Here is a 21,395-nt window from a genome sequence, read left to right as displayed (position 1 = left end):
TGCCACCCCAGCCCGTCGCCTCTCACTGCCGGCAACGCCAGAGTGGAAGAGAGTCCATCCCCTCTCGAGAGAACTGGTTCCAGAGCCCTATCTGTGCGTCGAAGTGAGTCCGACTATGTCTAGCCGGAACTTCTCCACCTCGCGCACTAGCTCAGGCTCCTTCCCCCCCAGCGAGGTGACGTTCCACGTCCCAAGAGCTAGCTCAGGCTCCTTCCCCCCCAGCGAGGTGACGTTCCACAAGAGCTAGCTTCTGTAGCCGAGGATCGGACCGCCAAGTGCCCTGCCTTCGGCTGCCGCCCAGCTCACATTGCACCCGACCTCTATGGCCCCTGCTATGGGTGGTGAGCCCATTGGAGGGGGGACCCACGTTGCCTCTTCGGGCTGTGCCCGGCCGGGCCCCATGGGGACAGGCCGGCCACCAGGCGCTCGCCGTCGTGCCCCAACTCCGGGCCTGGCTCCAGAGGGGGGCCCCGGTGACCCGCGTCCGGGCGAGGGAAATCTGAGTCTCGGTTCTTGTATTTCCATAGAAGTCTTCGAGCTGCTCTTTGTCTGATCCCTCACCTAGGACCTGAATGTCTTGGGAGACCCTACCAGGGGGCATGGAAGCCCCCGTACAACATAGCTCCTAAGATCATTGAGACACGTAAACTCCTCTACCACGGTAAGGTGGCAGCTCATTTCATTTTTATTTATCTCCTTCATTGATGTGCATCTTTGATCGATAAACAATTATACCTCAATTATTCAATTATACATTTACACACCAATGCCTGAGAAGGAGCAGGATGAAGAAAAATCTTATATTTTTCTGCCCCCTTCAACATAATACGTAGTCTTACTTAATGATATATAAACCAACAATTACATCCAAATATAACGAAAACAAACAAAAAAACACAAAAAAACACAAGAAGTGCAAAACTTCATGAAGTACAAACCGAACAAAAAAACAAAATAAGTAATATACACCTCACGGGATGATACAAAACAAATACAAAACCAGGCAAAAAATAAGTAAAATAATAAATATAAAGCAAAATGTAAACACTTATGGCTGTCCATATGATCTTATTGTTCTGTCTTTATATATTTTTTCAATTGGAATATATTTTTACAATCTTTTATCTCATTGTAAAGAGAATTCCATAGTTTAAACCCCACCACTGATATGCACATGTGTTTTAAAGTTGTCCTTGAATACTGATGTTGGAAATGAACTTTTCTTCTATGCTCTTCATTCTCAGAAGTGATAACAAACATTTTTTGTAAATTTGCTGGTAATGTTTTACTTTTAGCCTTAAACATGACACATAATGTCTGTAACTTTACTAGCTCCTGTAATTTCAATAAACCCGAATTAATAAATAATATGTTAGTGTGTTCTAAGTAATCTACTTCATGAATAATCCTTATAGCTCTTTTCTGTAGTTGATACAGAGAAAGTTGCGGTGCACAAGGAATACAATTTGAAACGTCATTATACAACTAGACATGCTGAAGAGTATGCAAAATACCAGGGAGATAAGAGAGTGAACCGGGTTGCAAATTTTAAAACCAGTCTACTGAGGCAACAAGATTTCGTCAAGAAAGCAAGCGAAAAGAGCGATGCAGCAGTCAAAGCTAGCTACATGGTGAGTGAGATGGTTGCTAGGGCGGGAAAGCCATTCAAAGAAGGTGAATTCATTAAAAAGTGCATGTTAGATTTTTTTTAAGAAATCTTTTCTTGCGGCCCAGCCTCACCCAGTTTCTGCATCCAGTGGCCCCCAGGTAAATTGAGTTTGAGACCCCTGACCTAAACAGTCACTTTATGTAATATCAACACTGGGAATCGAGACTTGAGTTGGTTGACATTAGAGGGTTGTTGACATAAACGGGACCAAATTAAGTGGGTTCTACTGTAATTTAAATAACACAAATTTATATTATATTAAATATTTTATTTATTGATTTATTTTAATTTATGCTATTTAACTTTATAGGATATCAAACGACTTTTGATTGATAGCATGTTTAATTAACAAAAAGGTAAAGTATAATATACTTTAATAGCAGCCACCCATATTCTTCCTGTTTTCTTTTTTTTTTTATAAATGCCCTTCTAAGGAAAACATTTTGTACTAGAAAATATCAATAACGTAACTAGAAGTGGTTAAAACTGAGATGATTATTTTATTAGGATAAAACAATGTAGAGCAGGGGTATTGAAACGTTGATAAAGTATGTTACCGGTTGTAAGCGAAATAAAAGCTATAGGCGGATTTTCATGAAACTTTCAGGAATGTCCCAAATGGGATAAAAAAACAAGTGATGATCCGAATCATTTTAACTATGTTAACGTAAGTTTATTTCACAAAGTCCTATTTTTCTGTGCGCATACGTAACCGTCCCCGCCTCCACCCAGTGGGACAAAGAGAGAGGATGACTGACAAAAGGGTTCGCTCTCTTAATTTAATTCCGTTATGGATGTGAAAAGTTACGGATAGATTTTGATTAAACTTTCAGGAAATATCACAAACTGGTTAATGAACACTTGATTCGATTTTAGGGGTGATCCGGATCACTGTCTGGATTCAGTATCAGGCGATAGGGCCTGACTAAGTGAGGAGAGTATTCTCCGAGTGCTTTTGTAGTTTGATATTTTTCACCTTTTGCTTACTTAATTAAATGCTAAAACCTATTCAATAAAGGTGCAAATATGCAATTCAGTTAAACATATTTTATGAGAAAAAGTCAATTAAAAATGTTTTAGCTTTTTGTTACATAAAACATATAATAATTGAACTGTAAATCTGAGGTGTTTAAAATATGCAGAGGTACAATAAAAAATGAACACTGGCTACAAATAGCCTCTGGGCTGTACTTTGGACTCATATCCTCTATAGGCGCAAGAGGAAAAACAATGCACCTTTCCAAAATTGGTTTAAACAGTGTACTGTTCGAATAATACACCCAAAGGAAAACGACATTGTAAAAATATAAAACATATGCTGGGTAAATTATTCCTATTAATAAGTTATTTCAAAATAACTCAAACAATGAAGCAATTACATTGTATATAGTTAGATGTAGTGTCCATAGAAATATTAAAGATGGCACCACCAACATATTTTTTTAGATTTCTCCATAAAGCTATCTCGCTCACCTGGCTTCCCCAGTTTGCGTTTCCATCTGGTTGACCCAACTCTTGTAGATGTCCACTGGGTCAGTCTTGATGTTCAGCGTCTTGTCATCCATGATGTCCTTGACAACCGGCGCCAAGATCTGTCTTAACGCATTCTGGCCTCGCGCTCCACGGTGGAAGCTCACCACCATCTTGATGACAGTAGGGTTTCCGGTGACAACCTCCTTAATCTGGTCAACTTTTGACCTGATGACAGTTGATGGATTCCAAATATTATATTACATGTTTTTACAGGACATGTCTTGATAAAGATGTTGTGGTAAAACACAAATTCTTTTTTTCTGCACGATTTACTTCTAAAATAACACTCATCATGGTGTTATTTACCACATTTTCCTCTTTAACATTTATGTTGATTACAGGTGGTCCTCGGTCCGCGTATGAGTTCCGTCCTTACGACGGCGATGTAAGTCCAGTTTAATTGTAAGTCGGAAATTATACCTTTAAATATGGTTGCGCGATATAGATGATATATGATATAAATTTTATAAACGTCCACTTGACGTCCATTGCACCTGTCGCTCAGGGGGGGTCCCCACATCTGCGGTCCCCTCCAAGGTTTCTCATTGTTATCCCATTGGGTTGGGCCCTGATGTGGGATCTGAGCCGAGGATGTCGTTGTGGCTTGTGCAGGCCTTTGAGACACTCGTGATTTAGGGCTATATAAGTAAACATCGATTGATTGATTGAAATTTGGCCAACTATCATTATATCGTGACAGTGCATGTAGATGACATATTCTACTGTAGTTGTATCCCGCAAATTTGACAGCGACAAGCAAACAAACGCATCCTCAAAGCAGTGTAGCATTCTTGCTAGTGGCTAATGTCCCTCCACAGTGCAAAGCCACTTCTAAGTTAGTAATCCCATTCTTCGCCTCCATAGCGGCAAATAAACTATGTTTCTTACAAGTAACGGAGGATATGCTGTCCTCAAGCGAAGGTGGGCGAATCAATACAAATATAAACAGTAATCATACCAAGTATTATAGCATCAGGTCGATACCAGAGTGATTAGGTCGATATTGTTTACCATCAAAAAATATTTTGTCGTTTCTGTTATTGTTTACAAACTCAGAAAATAGGTCCCTAGATACAAGAAGACATAATGCTTTAATTCAGATCCATTAGTTGCAAATTATTTTAGAAAAATTGTTAATATTGTTAAACCGCAATCCTGTGTTTTTGTGTATTCATGATTGTGATATAGAACGTAACTATTTAATGATCAGGAATGTTTTAATTATCAGTATGACCAAACCTGCCCCTGTTGTTATATTCTTTGCTCACAGTCAGCTTTTCCTTACTGGTGTATTGCTTCTTGTGCTTTCACGTCTCCTACCCAGCTCCCTCGTATCTGCTGCGGGTACGTTGTGATTTTTTTCCTCTAAACCTCTATTTTCTTTCATCTCCTTTCCGGACTTAGAGAGTTTTCCTTTTGTGGACTAAAACCATTCCCAGTGAGTCCTGGCAGTTTCCTCACCGACTGCAGGAAGCTCCATCGTGGACTATATTTTTATGGTGTGCACTTTTACCCCATCTCCTTTTGTTTGGACTATTATAATTATTAAAGAACTGCACTTTTTGTTTAACCTTGCCTCACATCTTTGAATCCGGAGTTCTAACAGTGACTGAGCTGTGACACATGTTATGGTATTGGATTGATACAAACATTTTTCGTATCGCCCAAAACGAATATAAAGGAGCCAATCAATCAAATCGAATAAACAATGATCAGTTGTTACTCTCAATGTACAGAGAATACAATACATTAATAAAAATACTAAATACATTATTTAAATTAAAGAAACAACTCCTTACCTTGCACACAGAAAGGTATGTTGCAAGGTAGGCTTGTTGGTAGTGGGGAAGTTTTCAATAATGATACCACTACACTGCTTATCACTGTAAATGTCATAGAAAAAAATCCTTCCACATGTTCAAAGATACCATCTTTAACCTGCATGATGGTCGTGGCGGTTAAGCGGCTTGGACCGATGTTTTCTCTTTTCTGAGCATTCGTCTAATTTTGTCTAATTTCTTTTTTTTTAAACACTGCCATCAGAAGAACTTTGGAGACAAAATGAAGGGAAAAAGTGAACTAAAAAGACCAAAAGTAACATCTTCCCTCAGACTAGCGACGCATGACTACATATTCTTCCGCCACAAGCACATAACTTTTGCTCTTTTTTACTTTGTACAAGTATGTACGAACTAAGAAGTTTGCAACACGAGGACCGCCTGTATAGATGTGTTCAACCTTGAAAAAGACCATAAAATAAGTCAATCTCCAGTTGAATGTTTTTTAGTGTTTGTTACTCACTTGATCTCTTCCTGCAGGGCTGTCTTAAAGAGCTTGAGAAGCAGGTACTCCTCTCTCTGGTTTGAGGCGTAATTGTACAGGGTGAAGATTACAGAATCCATAAATTTGGTTGATTTATTCTGAGGCATCTGGAAAATCAGCTTGGCCAGATATGTGGGATTGGTCTGAAAACAGGCAATAAAGGGGTTTAATATCATTAAAGTGGTCATTCTAAAATCCACACCACAGTACAAAAACAACACCTGTAATAGGTAGAAGAGGTGCTGGTAAGCTTCCAGTTTGACTCTCTTCTCCTTGCTGAGGGCCTTCAGGCCTCCTCTGTGTTTGTTCATCATCATCATGTTGGACAGCTGACCCTTGTTCTTCTTGGTCAGCTTCTTGCTGTGGGACACTACCTCCTGCAAGGTGATCTTGTTCTTCACCAGCAGACCGATCTTGATGTCCATCAAGTTTAGGTCATTCTCCAGTTGCTGATTGGAGCGGATGTTAGTGACCACCTCCTCGCGGAGTCGCATCAAATCCAGCTCTTCCTGAAAGTCCTGGTCACTGTGATCCAACAGGTGGACAAACTTCCTCACGACAGCCATCGGAGGATTGTCAGCACTGACTGTGTGAAGATGTTCAGGAGACAATGAAAAATCAAAAGGGTACTAAAACATAAAGTTAAAGGTCTGATGAGGTAAAAGGTCTGTCTCCATCTTACTCAGAGTCTTGTAGTCGTCCCTGGCCTTGTTAGCTCTGATGAAAGCCTGAATCTTCACCACATCTTTCATCTGCAGTGAGAGCATCTATCACTAGGCGGATCAATTGTCCATGTCACGCACAAAAAAACAATATGAAAGTCACAAGGGTAAAGGATGCTAAATGAGTACAACGCTCCTCCATCGAACTCAAAAGAATATTGAGTAAAAGTCAGCGGATGTGTCTCGCAAAAGTTCGGACAACCGTCACACTTTGTACTGGTGAACTACAAAAAGGTTAAGAATGATACAGCTTGATGGAATAAAGCCATCAAAAATCGGCAACAAAACTACAATAATGACAGATCAGGATAGTAATTTGCTAATTAATAAGGTATGCCAAATCTAACAATATCAAGCAAAACATTTTACTAATTGATCGAAATTTAGTTACTAACCCTTCCTTGTGCAGTCCTAGAGCCTTAACAGGCAATATATGTGTTGTGCATCTCTAGGGCCTTAAGCCGGTATTACATGTGTACCTTATGTGATATGATTGTTCAGTGTGAAGGTTAGCAGTCTGAAATTTCACCACAGAGTTTTTCCACAAGTTTTTTTAAAATGAAATTTGCTTTGTGTTTTTGAATGCAACATTGTTAGAATAGGATGTAAACATAAAGTGTATATGCTTTCTCTTTCTCATTGACTCCCAATATACCTGCAAAGTTATTAACAGACTGTAATCACGGGATATTACTATGCCTCTTCCATGAAGTGAAGTGAAGTGAATTATATTTATATAGCGCTTTTCTCTAGTGACTCAAAGCGCTTTTACATAGTGAAACCCAATATCTAAGTTACATTTAAACCAGTGTGGGTGGCACTGGGAGCAGGTGGGTAAAGTGTCTTGCCCAAGGACACAACGGCAGTGACTAGGATGGCGGAAGCGGGGATCGAACCTGGAACCCTCAAGTTGCTTGCACGGCCACTCTACCAACCGAGCTATACCGCCCCATGAAAACCAAATGAAGCTATTCTTGACAAATGAAGAACATGAAAATATTGTTTTGGTGTATTACACCCCTGAACCACCATATAGCGCCAGAAAACCATGAGCATAATTTTCAGAGCTTTGATGAGCGTAAATGCGTTAACTTCCATTAAACTGCTGAAATGCAATGCAATGAAAATGATCTTGGGCAGTTTACATATATGTATATACAGGACTGTCTCAGAAAATTAGAATATTGTGATAAAGTCCTTTGTTTTCTGTAATGCAACAAAAAACATGAAAATGTCATACATTCTGGATTCATTACCCATCAACTGAAATATTGCAAGCCTTTTATTATTTTAATATTGCTGATTATGGCATATAGCTTAAGAAAACTCAAAAATCCCATCTCCAAAAATTTGAATATTTCCTCAGATCAAGTAAAAAATAAAGATTTATAACAGCAAAACAAAAATCAAACATTTGAAAATGTCAATACTCAGTACTTGGTTGGGAATCCTTTTGCACGGATTACTGCACCAATGCGGAAAAGCTCTATGGAGATGATGATTTCATTTTCCAGCATGATCCAGCAGTGCCAAAACCACCAGTAACTGGTGTACTGACCATGGCATTACTGTCCTCGATTGGCCTGCCAACTCCCCTGACCTGAACCCCATAGAGAATTTGTGGGGTATTGTGAAGAAGAAGCTGAAAGACACCAGACCCAATAATGCAAATGAGCTAAAGGCCGCTACTGAAGCATTCTGGGCATCCATAACGCCTCAGCAATGCCACAGGCTGATTGCCTCCATGCCACGCCGCAATGGTGCAGTAATCCGTGCAAAAGGATTCCCAACCAAGTACTGAGTGCATTAATTGACATTTTCAAATGTTTGATTTTGTTTTGCTGTTATAAATCTTTATTTTTTACTTGGTCTGAGGAAATGTTCTAATTTTTTGAGATGGGATTTTTTAGTTTTCTTAAACTGTATGCCATAATCAGCAATATTAAAATAATAAAAGGCTTGCAATATTTCAGTTGATGTGTAATGAATCCAGAATGTATGACATTTCCTTGTTTTTAGTTGCATTACAGAAAATAAAGGACTTTATCACAATATTATAATTTTCTGAGACAGTCCTGTATATGTTAATATATATATATATATATATTAGGGCTGTGAATTTTTGGGTGTCCCACGATTCGATTCAATATCGATTCTTGGGGTCACGATTCGATTAAAAATATATATATATGTTTTCAATTCAACACGATTCTCGATTCAAAAACGACTTTTTCTCAATTCAAAACGATTCTCTATTTATTAAATACATAGGATTTCAGCAGGATCTACCCCAGTCTGCTGACATGCAAGCAGAGTAGTAGATTTTTGTAAAAAGCTTTTATAATTGTAAAGGACAATGTTTTATCAACTGATTGCAAATCAGTTGATAAATGTGTTTTAACTATTAAATGAACCAAAAATATGACTTATTTTATCTTTGTGAAAATATTGGACACAGTGTGTTGTCAAGCTTATGAGATGCTATGCAAGTGTAAGCCACTGTGACACTATTGTTCTTTTATTTTTATTTTTATAAATGTCTAATGATAATGTCAATGAGGGATTTTTAATCACTGCTATGTTGAAATTGTAACTAATATTGATACTGTTGTTGATAATATTCATTCTTGTTTCACTACTTTAGGTTTGTTCTGTGTCGTGTTTGTGTCTCCTCTCAATTGCTCTGTTTATTGCAGTTCTGAGTGTTGCTGGGTCACGTTTGGTTTTGTAATTGGATTGAATTGTTATGGTATTGCTGTGTATTGTTTTGCTGGATTGATTAATTTAAAAAAAAACAAAAAAACATTTTTTTTTAAATAAATACTTCTTTTTTTTTTAAATCGATTTTTTAAAAATGAGAATCGATTCTGAATCGCACAACGTGAGAATCGCGATTCGAATTCAAATCCATTTTTCCCCACACCCCATACAGTATATATATATATATATATATATTGAAAACGGTAACGGCACTTTGGCGGTGACATACAGAGCGGAGGAGCATGTTGAGTGTGTCAGCGCACGCACACTCACAAAGTGTACAAGGAGGCAATTCTACTGGTTATAAAGGGGGTGCGTGAAGCGCATAATGAAGGTATTTGGTCTTCAAAACTATCGCTTTATACACGGAAGCGCCACGCTGCAAGCTGTGCTTTAAAACATGCCTTGCCACCTGCGCTTCAAACTTGGGTAAACATTTAAATAACAATCATCCAGACCAATAAAATGAGTTTCAGCTCTCTTGTTTTGCCCATACATATACATAGACGCGCACACAGCTGTTTGGCTTGATGCGAAATATTAGCAGAGTAAAACCCGCCCACATAGCGCAAACTAATGGAAGTGAAATTACTGAATTTTGGAACAAATTGCTACAAGTTGTGTTCTATCTTTAACAATGTGTGTTTTACCTTCTACATGTCTTATATGTGTAGTTTCAGCCATAGTATTGTATTTGTCTTAAAGCACAGACCAAAATTGGCAACCATAAATCATTAAGCTTTCTATTCTATTCTAACCTAATCCTAGATTTATGGCAGGCTATATGTAATATATACAATTGTAAATTGTTCTTTAACTGCAGTAAAAACAACAACAATGTGTTCCTTTTAATTTTAATCTTTTAAAATTGTTCTTTGAGTGCAATAAGAGCCGTATGTTTAATGTATCTTAAGATATTTTTGTTAAAATAAAGCTAAAAATAAAACATTTTTGGGGTACCCATTATTTTAAAACATTTTGGTACCAAAATATTGGTATCGGGACAACCCTAATGTATAGACATATACGGTAATATGGCATATATATACATTTATATATATATATATATATATATATATATATATATATATATATATATATATATATATATATATATATATATATATATATATACAATATATATACCAGTGACGTGCGGTGAGGTTCATGGCTGGTGAGGCACTGACTTCATCACAGTCAGATTTACAAACTTATGAACCCTAAAGAGTATCTTATTCACCATTTGATTGGCAGCAGTTAACGGGTTATGTTTAAAAGCTCATACCAGCATTCTTCCCTGCTTGGCATTCAGCATCAAGGGTTGGAATTGGGGGTTAAATCACCAAAAATTATTCCCGGGCGCGGTGCCGCTGCTGCCCGCTGCTCCCCTCACCTCCCAGGGGGTGAACAAGGGGATGGGTCAAATGCAGAGGACAAATGTCATTACACCTAGTGTGTGTGTGTGTGTGACAATCATTGGTACTTTAACTTAACTTTAACTTTACACATACAAACTGTAGCACACAAAAAAGCACATTTTAAAAAAAAAAACGTTATTATGGTCTTACCTTTACTTATAAATGAAGTCCATGCGCCGCTGTTGTGCTGGATTAATGCACCCCCGCCGTAGAATGCACCCCCTGACGGGAGTGTTATATCAACTAAAGCCCACACTTAAACTTTCCACGTGCAAGATTGAATCTATTTAAAAAAGTTATTTAATAAGAAGCCAAAAAGTGCAAAAACAATAATGTTCATGTTGAAGGAGTTGTGAATGAATGAAATATGAAATCCGTGCTGCAGTCTGTAGGTGTACCTAATGTTGTGGCCCTGCAGTCATTCACAACTCCTCCAACACGAACATTATTGTTTTAGCACTTTTTGGCTTCTTATTAAATAACTTTTTTAAATAGATTCAATCTTGCAAGTGGAAAGTTTAAGTGTGGCTTTAGTTGATATAACACTCCCGTCAGGGGGTGCATTCTCTACCACCAGGAGGCGGGATTACTGCGAGCCTCAGCCAGTGCGTCTTTTGCAGCCGTTTTATGATTGCTCAGCACAAGAAATACTTACACACATACAGTTGTTGACAAAATACACTGTACATTATATACCTCAGCTAACTAAACTATGGAAATGTATAATATAGTTCATATAGCAATACGGTCTCACTGCACAGCAGGCCAGTAGTTAGCCGAGTCCGCAATCCATGTTGAGGCACAACGCAGTGACGTGCCTCAACTGGCTGCTGATCACCGCACCGTCTCTTCTCAGTATTTGAACGGAAAATGTGAAAATTCAGCGATTTTGAATAAAAATAATCTAAAACTGGTGAAGTTAAATGGAAAATAACTTTATAGTATAATCACTGGATACATATAACAATTTAATTGTTTTTCTTTTTACATTTTTTTTCTTTCCATGATGGCACGTGAGGCCCCACCTCACCTGCCTCCACTGACTGCACGTCACTGATATATACATACAGTATATATATATATATATATTGATAAAGCAAGAAATTCTACTAATCAACCCTGATAAGGCACACTGATAAGAGAAAAGACTTGCCTATACCGGAAGTAGCGTGACGTCACAGGAGGAAGAATTCCTCACAATTCCCCGTTGTTTACAATGGAGTGAGAGAGATTCGGACCGAGAAAGCGACGATTACCCCATTAATTTGAGCGAGGATGAAAGATTCGTGGATGAGGAACGTTAGAGTGAAGGACTAGAGAGGCAGTGCAGGGTGTATCTTTTTTCGTTCTGACCGTAACTTAGGTACAAGGTCTCATTGGATTCCACACACTCTCCTTTTTCTATTGTGGATCACGGATTTGTATTTTAAACCACCTCGGATACTATATCCTCTTGAAAATGAGAGTCGAGAACGCGAAATGGACATTCACAGTGACTTTTATCTCCACGACAATACATCGGCGAAGCTCTTTAGCTACTGAGCTAACGTGATAGCATCTGGCTCAAATGCAGATAGAAACAAAATAAATAAATCCCTGACTGGAAGGATAGACAGAAGATCAACAATACTATTAAACCATGGACATGTAACTACACGGTTAATAATTCTCAGCCTGGCAAAGCTTAACAATGCTGTTGCTAACGACGCTGAAGCTAACTTAGCAACCGGACCTCACAGAGCTATGATAAAAACATTAGCGCTCCACCTACACCAGCCAGCCCTCATCTGATCATCAACACCCATGCTCACCTGCGTTCCAGCGATCGACGGCGCGACGAAGGACATCACCCGATCACAGATGCGGTTGGCGGCTAGCATCGGCTAGCGCGTCTACTATCCAAGTAAGTCCTCCTGTTGTGTTGCTACAGCCAGCCGCTAATACACCGATCCCACCTACAACTTTCTTCTTTGAAATCTCCATTGTTCATTAAACAAATTGCAAAAGATTCACCAACACAGATGTCCAGAATACTGTGGAATTGTTTGATGAAAACAGAGCAGTTTGTATGGTGACACATTGGGTACGAATACTTCCGTTGCCGTCGTGACCATTAATTTGAGCCAGGATGAAAGATTCGTGGATGAGGAGCGTGAGAGTGAAGGACTAGAGTGCAGTGCAGGACGCATCTTTTTTCGCTCTGACCGTAACTTAGGTACAAGCTGGCTCATTGGATTCCACACTCTCTCCTTTTTCAATTGTGGATGACGGATTTGTATTTTAAACCACCTCGGATACTATATCCTCTTGAAAATGAGAGTCGAGCACGCGAAATGAATATTCACAGTGACTTTTATCTCCACGACAATACATCGGCAAAACACTTTAGCTACGGAGCTAACGTGATAGCATCGGGCTTAACTGCATATAGAAACAAAAGAAATAAGCCCCTGACTGGAAGGGTAGACAGAAAAGAAAATCAACAATACTGTTAAACCATGGACCTGTAACTACACGGTTAATGCTTTCCAGCCTGGCGAATGCTAACGACGCCATTGAAGATAACTTAGCAACGGGACCTCACATAGCTATGCTGAAAACATTAGTTATCCACCTACGCCAGCCAGCCCTCATCTGCTCATCAACACCCGTGCTCACCTGCGTTCCAGCGATCGACGGAGCGACGAAGGACTTCACCCGATCATCCGTGCGGTCGGCGGCTAACGTCGGATAGCGCGTCTGCTATCCAAGTCAAAGTCCTCCTGCTTGTGTTGCTGCAGCCAGCCGCTAATACACCGATCCCACCTACAACTTTCTTCTTTGCAGTCTTCATTGTTCATTAAACAAATTGCAAAAGATTCACCAACACAGATGTCCAGAATACTGTGGAATTTTGAGATGAAAACAGAGCTTTTTGTATTGGATTCAATGGTGTCCGAATACTTCCGTTTCAACCATTGACGTCACGCGCATACGTCATCATACATAGACGTTTCCAACCGGAAGTTTAGCGGTAAATTTAAAATTGCACTTTATAAGTTAACCCGGCCGTATTGGCATGTGTTGCAATGTTGAGATTTCATCATTGATATATAAACTATCAGACTGCGTGGTCGGTAGTAGTGGGTTTCAGTAGGCCTTTAATCACAAATCATAAAAAGTATACTCACGTGATCTTTGAAGTACTTTAGACGATCCCTATATTTTTTACGCGCTTGATGCATCCGAACCATTGATTGGATCTGAAAGAAACAAAAGTAAATCTTTCTGCTTAATATTTGCTTTTGATTGTGTTTAAATTATGTTTTTACCTTTACAGCATCGTCACTATGGTCCTCCAGGTACTTCTTCCGTTCATTGAAATCCTTCCTTTGTTTGTGGCCTTTCCAATGAGCCTAGAATAAAATGATCAGTGATCTACCTTAGTGGAATTTTTCGGTAGAAGCATTTAAGTCCCACATTAAAACTCATCATAATACTCTAGCTTTTAAATAAACTCTGATTTAAACCAGTCGGCCTGCCACTTCTCTCTCTTTTTTGCCCCCCTCTCATACAAAAACAGATTATTAGACGGTAACGGATAATCCCAGGAGAGGGATTTTTATTTTTATTTTTATTTTGTCATAAAAAAATACAATCATGTGTGCTTACGGACTGTATCCCTGCAGACTGTATTGATCTATATTGATATATAAAGTAGGAACCAGAATTTCAACGTTACAACTTTTAGACCATCCCATTTGTTTTAAGATTTACATATTTTCAAATAATGTTCACTATTCTCAGTAAAAAAATAAGATCCATGCCTCAAGTTTTATTTTAATATTATTTTTTACTTTTGTGTTGTATTCTGTTTTATTTATTAATACTATTATTCTCTCAATGTTACATTTTTTTTAACTTATTAATGTTTATATTTTATTTGTACTTATATTTTATAGTATGTTTCATACTATTTTTAGATGGCGTTAATTTAAGTTATTCTCCAGTGTGGATGCCATCAAAGGTGGCGTTTTTCTTTAATTTTCAGTGTCATACCATGTTTTGTTATTATCAATAGTGCTGTGTGAGAGTGTGTGTGTGTGTGCATTTGTATGTGTTTGTTTTCTTCTCTTCTTTCTTTTTCTTTTTTTGGTTTGCCACTTGCAAGTGTATGAAAAGTGCTATATAAATAAAGTTTGATTTAATTTAGTTTGAAGTAACTGAATCTGTATGTAGCTGAATCACAATGACAGGAATGCAATCACTCCTCACATTTTATCAATGATAACTAACAATTTATAACATGAATACAATCTAAAGACTCTAAATAATTCAAAATTTAAACCCAAAGCATGCTAGGTAATGCACGACTACATTTGTGTGCATATTAAAGACATGCCATCGAAATATCTCGCAGGTAATTAATAACAGCCGGCAACTTTCACAGTAGAAATAATCCGAATCACTCGAAATAAAAATAAAAAATCCACAAAATCAGGCAAATCGCAGTAAAGTAATGGGACAAGCAGGGCCGTAACTAGAATTTGACAAATACAGAGGTCAGAAATTGCTGGTCCAAGAGGAGCATCCATTTAAGAGTTTCACATCAATTTCATTCAAATGAAACCAAAACATTTCGGATCTGATGATGATTATAGTAAAAGTGTACTTCATTGTGTTATTTAGCTGGAGTTGTAGCCGGCTGTTCACGACCATAGATCGTATATTGTGACACGATGATCCACCGCATGGTGATGTAGGCACTCTACAGTACAGAGCAGACGATGTCCAACCCAAAGTACATTTGCAGTCAGTTATCTTCTTTTTGTCACTTAAAACAAATACAGAGGGCATGACCTCGGTGTCCTCAATGGTAGTTACGGCCATGAGGACAAGCAAACGGGCCCTGGTTGGGTTGCTCAGTGTGAGCGCAGGCCACTGGGGGGCCGGGAGAGGCAGGGGGAATTGTGGCAGATAGCCTACTGCAACTACGGCCTTAAATAAATGATTAAAAAGTACAGTATAGAGCATTTTGTGCTCTGATGTTGTATTTTGAGCAATCTGTGAGAGCCTTACATGATCCCGTCTTTCTTACCTGTATGCGTGTAACAGCTGGCTCTTGAGATTTTAGGAAATGCATCCTCTCTTTTAGGGCTTTCCTCACCAGGTAGCCACGGCAACGGGCTTGCAGCTTGGTGATGAGACTCTCATTCGCCAACCATAGCTGCTCTCGATTGTAAGCTGTCGTCACCCCCGAAACAACAGACTGAGGCGGATCAGGAAAAAAGTGAGTATTAGACAGCTGGTATTATGCGGAGCTGCACAGTTAGAGGAAGATACCTGAATGTCTTCCTTGTTGAGTTGAGTGTTGTTTTGTAGGAAGCCCACTGGTTCCTCCCAGGTACCCTCCTTTGTATTCATGTTGTAAAAGTAGTTGTGTCCACCCTTCACCCAGTGCTGTACCCAATCACTCCCGTTATCACCTGAACATCACCGCAGAGAGCAAAATGAAAATATGAAAAAATTCAATTAGTACAGTACGCCCTGGCGAGAACCTCAGTGGCTGATCACACAAATGTTCTTTCGGATGAATATGTCAACATTTCCAGACACACTCTCTTATGTCCAGAGTGGAACTGGTTTTACTCAACATCCCTCAGATTGGCCGACTCCCATCAACACAAGCTGTTTGACAACATTAGCAAAAATAGCCCTTACTTTCACATTTACTTTTGTACTTAATTTGGCTAGAAACGTGTGAGAATGAGCGATAATACAGGATTTTTCAACCTAAAGCAGTTTGGTGACATAATTTTCCTCCACTTTGCAAACTTTAAATGGCTGCATTGGTCCTATGTCAAAGCTTTGAAGGTTGCAGTTTCACATCTTTTTTGTTTTTATTTATTTTGACAATTTTGGTAATTCTGCTTTTGCAATAACGATCATGAGAACATGATGAATGACACACATTTCCCATTTTGGTCTCGATCTCAATGTCAATAAAAGTGGTCGACCATTAATGTTGACGTCAGCTTAAACGAGCACTTGCTAGTAGCAAGACGAGCACAGTGGAGCGGGTATTGATCAGTTGGTTGAATTTAAACGGGGTCGACTTAAATAGGTTTGAAGATTCTGTGGGACATTAAACGCAGAGTCTACTGTAGGTGTAAATCAGGACTAGTCAACCCAACACATCAGTTACTACCTGGTACCACCTTTTAAAGTATTCAGACTGAAGAATAGCATTGTGTCTCAAATCGAATACTTCCAATACACTTCAGTAAGTATACTGTGTACACTCTAGGCCTGATCTACAAATATCCCAAATAACACATGTAAATAGTGTGTGCAAACTATAAAAGTATGTGTATTATTGATATCATTTGATAAAAAAAGCAAAAGCGGTGCAGACGACCCTTTTTAAATAAGAGTTTTACGTGTGCCCATGGGACACTCTTTTACTGCTCACCCATAATCATATAATGCAAAATTGCAGTACATAAATTAATATTGTGTACCATCTTTTCTGTGCTATATAGAAGCGTGATCTCGACAACAGAGCCTATTTCAAGCACGCCGAAGATATGCTATGGGAGACTGGGGTGTTGTGATGGTGCATCTGGAATAATCCAGATGCAAGAAAATGCACATTGCAAGACGTTTTTTTAATAGCACCATATGACAGGGAATTTCAACTGATTTGTTTTGGGGGCCACATTTCCAGAAAACTAAGGACCCTTCATTATTAGTCCTATTTTGTATATTACAGAGAACCAGCGTCTGCTACAGTAGACATTTAATTTTGGTTGATTTATTTTGTTACAGGAGCGTTCTGCTGTTTTTAAGGACCTTCTTCAAAAAAGGTAGTCAAAGATCATCTCTATGACAGTACTCACCAGAGTGCTGTTTTTAAGAATCTGATGTAAAAATATGAGTTTCTCACAATTTTTTTTAACTGAACCAGTTGAATAACCTAAATGATAAGTTTGGACCTCAGTGTTCTATGTTTGCTTGCAAAGTTTAAATGTCAACGCAAGGATCTGCCAGTAAGTTTACAGTGGTCCAAGTTCCTCAATACACAAGTACCACTGATGTGATTTAGACAATTTGCAACAAAATTATTTGTGTCCCAAGTTTTGAGCTGAAATTATGGGCCGGTATGGTGTCATTGCCCGGCCGGATTTGGTCCCCGGGGCCGCCAGTTGAATAGCTTTACCATATGAGAGATATTATTAATATATCTCCTACATTATTAATATATTTCCTATGCAAAACACAAATTACATAAAAAACGCCAGCAAATACCAAAATGAATCGATTTAATTTGTTTAATAATCCCATTAAAGGCCTACTGAAACCCACTACTACCGACCACGCAGTCTGACAGTTTATATATCAATGATGAAATCTTAACATTGCAACACATGCCAATACGGCCGGGTTAACTTATAAAGTGCAAATTTACATTTCCCGGGAAATATCCGGCTGAAAACGTCTCGGTATGATGACGTTTGCGCGTGACGTCACGGATTGAACGGAAGTATTGGGACACCATTGTGTCCCAATACAAACAGCGTCTGTTTTCATCGAAAAATTTCACAGTATTCTGGACATCTGTGTTGGTGAATCTTTTGCAATTTGTTTAATGAACAATGGAGACAGCAAAGAAGAAAGCTGTAGGTGGGATCGGTGTATTAGCGGCTGGCTACAGCAACACAACCAGGAGGACTTTGAGTTGGATAGCAGACGCGTTATCCGACGCTAGCCGCCGACCGCACAGATGATCGGGTGAAGTCCTTCGTCGCACCGTCGATCGCTGGAACGCAGGTGAGCACGGGTCGTGATTAGCAGATGATAGCTGGCGTAGGTGGAGAGCTAATGTTTTTAGCATAGCTCTGTCGAGGTACCGTAGCTAAGTTAGCTTCAATGGCGTCGTTAGCAAAAGCATTGCTAGGCTTCGCCAGGATGGACAGCATTAACCGTGTGATTACAGGTCCAGGGTTTGGTTCGGTGTCTCCTGATAGTAGAAGTAATAGTAGTATTGTTGATCTTCTGTCTATCCTTCCAGTCAGGGGCATGTTTCTTCTGTTTCTATCTGCAGTTAAGCACGATGCTATCACGTTAGCTCCGAAGCTAAAGTGCTTCACCGATGTATTGTCGTGGAGATAAAAGTAACTGTGAATGTCCATTTCGCGTTCTCGACTCTCATTTTCAAGAGGATATAGTATCCGAGGTGGTTTGAAATACAAATCTGTGATCCACAATAGAAAAAGGAGAAAGTATGGAATTCAATGAGCCAGCTTGTACCTAAGTTACGGTCAGAGCGAAAAAATATACACCCTGGCGTCCTGCACTGCACTTTAATCCTTCACTCTCACTTTCCTCATCCACAAATCTTTCATCCTCGCTCAAATTAATAGGGTAATCGTCGCTTCCTCGGTCCGAATCGCTCTCGCTGCTGGTGTAAACAATGTGCAGATGTGAGGAGCTCTTCAACCTGTGACGTCACGCTACTTCCGGTACAGGCAAGGCTTTTTTATCAGCGACCAAAAGTTGCAAACTTTATCGTCGATGTTCTCTACTAAATCCTTTCAGCAAAAATATGGCAATATCGCGAAATGATCAAGTATGACACAGAATGGACCTGCTATCCCCGTTTAAATTAGAACATTTCATTTCAGTAGGCCTTTAAGTCATTCAGCAATTACAGGTATACAATTGTAAAATGGAAATGCTGAATAGACGATATGTCTAATATTTTTATTTCAGACGGTCCAAATATGTTGACACGCACATGGATAAAGGATTCACTCCATCATCTACTTTTGCAGTGATCTTGATTATAAAATAATAAACATGAATTTGTTATGGCTTTACTTGTTTCTGCTTACGTGTACTTTCTGCTTCAATCATCACTTTTTGTTTGGTAGTCCCTCCCTCATCCCGCTACGTTGCTAAAATGGCAACTGTTAAGAGTGAAATTTGTCCAGTACTACACTCACCATTTTGACTGCAACATTGGGGACGGACACACTGTATTTTTATATACTTTTCAATGTACAATGCACTCAAAGTAAGGAAGTGTGCAAAATGAGACATAGACTAGGGGTTACAAGTCACTAACTCATCTAATCTATACAGTAGCTGAAAAACATTTTTTATAACATTTTTAACCACATTCATCCCTAGATTGTGTCCTCACCGTCTTTCTTCTTCTCTTCTTTGACTTTGGCCAAGTCATTCTGGTACGTCTGCGCACATTCAGAAGTGACCCCATACAGTCCTGTGCCAGGGTTACGCAGAGCGGGGAGGCTCTGAGCTGCATCACCGCTATCCACCGCTTCATTTATGGCGTGTATGGACTGAGAGACTGTTGACACAAGTGCATTATTATAAAATGCACATACACGGTGTGCATTTGGTAATTTTCAAAATGAATGTGAGATAAATTTAGGGACCCCCTTGAAAACAGGATGCTGCATCTCAAGGGGATATTCCCAGAAAAAATTGAATGAACAAAAGAGTGTGTTCCTACATAGCAAGGCGTCTTTTGTGTCCTGGTTAGCCTTCAGAATAGCATCCTGGATCTCATCAAGCCAAAGCACAGCAGAAGGATCTTGTGTCTCCTGGATGGACATTGGAAAGTATGGTCAAGAGTGCACAAACACAAACACACACACACACATTAGGTGCTACAACAACAGGCCATAACATTAGGTATACAAGTAGCTGATTGTCTGCCATTATAATGCTACAAATTGACCAGTGGTGTCCAAAGTGAGGCCTAACACAAGCACAAAATGAGTATGTTTGGTCCAGATAGCTTAGCATTTATTTCACTTACATTGGATTGGTTTTAGCATATTTGATGCACAAAATGTAAATAAGTATATTTGCATGCCTTGTTGAAAAAAGTTTAAACACCCATGATCAAAGTGTACTTAATGAAGTGCTAGGTGAGTGTTGTCACTGTAAAAACACGCAATATACCTGTATACTTAAAAAAAAAAAAATGTTTGACTGTGGGTGGAACTTGAAACCATTTATTGCTCTATACTCAAACACTGCAAAAATATTTATTATGCAAAGGATACCTAAGTATTGAATGTACTGATGAAAGTAAGCAATTTGATTTGTATATTGCAGCAGTTTATTGTAGTAGCTCTTTACTGCATCCAGATGGCGGACTCCTTCTCTATATGGGGCACATCTGCACTAACAGCCACCTCATTTGTTTTCAGCCCTCTCCCTCCCTCTGAGTCCTGCCCCTTCTTGTTAGGCTGCAGGGCAGAAGAGGGAAGGTGTGTGTGTGAGGAAGGGGCGGATGAGTCAGACTGATACCTGATCTTAAGGCGGAGGGGGCAGGCAGCTATTAACATCTGCAGCATCAGTCAAAGAAGCTCTATCTTCATAAAAGGCAACTTGATTAGCGCATGTTTGAAGTGGGTGTTTCAAATAAGTAGTATTTGCGGACTGTGAATAACGACTGCTGACAGGAACCACCCAGTTAGGGTGTGGTGTCTGAACGGGTGGTGCAACGACTGTCACATACAAGTTTGCTACATTAAACTAACTTTTCATGCACACAAGAGGATGTGAAAGTAGAGGGGGTTGGGAAGTTAAATATAGTTTTAAAAACTCACAACCGAAAACAAGGCACAAGATAAACTGAGGCCACGGCAACTACATACAATACGGGTCACTTTGTTATGGTAGCAACTAGACTTCATGAGGCTTGTTTCATCAGCTGAGTCCAACCGGAACTGTTGTATGTTTGTCTCTGCTAAACCTACACAATCAAAGCTTCTGGGCTGGTCTAAAACTCATGCAAAGGTAGTGATTAAGAAACAAACAGCAGCCGGTTGGTCTGGTTTATTATCTGACCCCACATCAACTATTACCTGAAACCTCGGCTCTTGCTTTGATTTTTGGACCCTTTTGCCATTTAAAAATACTATTTTGAACTATTCTAACCACACTTCTGTTCTT

General features: G+C 39.2%; 2 protein-coding genes across 3 annotated transcripts in view; one reads left to right on the top strand and one right to left on the bottom strand.

The window, feature by feature from the left end:
* The window catches only part of tubgcp4 (tubulin gamma complex component 4), a 248,833-nt gene that overhangs the window by 620 nt on the left and 226,818 nt on the right, over nucleotides 1–21,395 (top strand). The window lies entirely within an intron of this gene.
* Nucleotides 1–21,395, bottom strand: part of iqgap1 (IQ motif containing GTPase activating protein 1) — a 115,797-nt gene that overhangs the window by 27,007 nt on the left and 67,395 nt on the right. For both annotated transcript variants that reach the window (XM_062030480.1, XM_062030481.1), the window contains 10 exons: nucleotides 19,942–20,032; nucleotides 19,609–19,776; nucleotides 15,747–15,889; nucleotides 15,502–15,672; nucleotides 13,736–13,819; nucleotides 13,595–13,666; nucleotides 6,207–6,276; nucleotides 5,746–6,110; nucleotides 5,504–5,667; nucleotides 3,143–3,367 (listed from right to left, as the gene is read on the bottom strand). In XM_062030480.1, the coding sequence (XP_061886464.1) occupies nucleotides 3,143–3,367; nucleotides 5,504–5,667; nucleotides 5,746–6,110; nucleotides 6,207–6,276; nucleotides 13,595–13,666; nucleotides 13,736–13,819; nucleotides 15,502–15,672; nucleotides 15,747–15,889; nucleotides 19,609–19,776; nucleotides 19,942–20,032 (1,553 nt within the window). The remainder of the gene's footprint in view (nucleotides 1–3,142; nucleotides 3,368–5,503; nucleotides 5,668–5,745; nucleotides 6,111–6,206; nucleotides 6,277–13,594; nucleotides 13,667–13,735; nucleotides 13,820–15,501; nucleotides 15,673–15,746; nucleotides 15,890–19,608; nucleotides 19,777–19,941; nucleotides 20,033–21,395) is intronic.

The sequence above is a fragment of the Entelurus aequoreus genome, linkage group LG02 (assembly GCF_033978785.1).
Source record: "Entelurus aequoreus isolate RoL-2023_Sb linkage group LG02, RoL_Eaeq_v1.1, whole genome shotgun sequence".
NCBI lineage: Eukaryota > Metazoa > Chordata > Actinopteri > Syngnathiformes > Syngnathidae > Entelurus > Entelurus aequoreus.
Note: the sequence above shows the minus strand (reverse complement) of the source record. Positions and strands in the feature narration are given on the sequence as shown.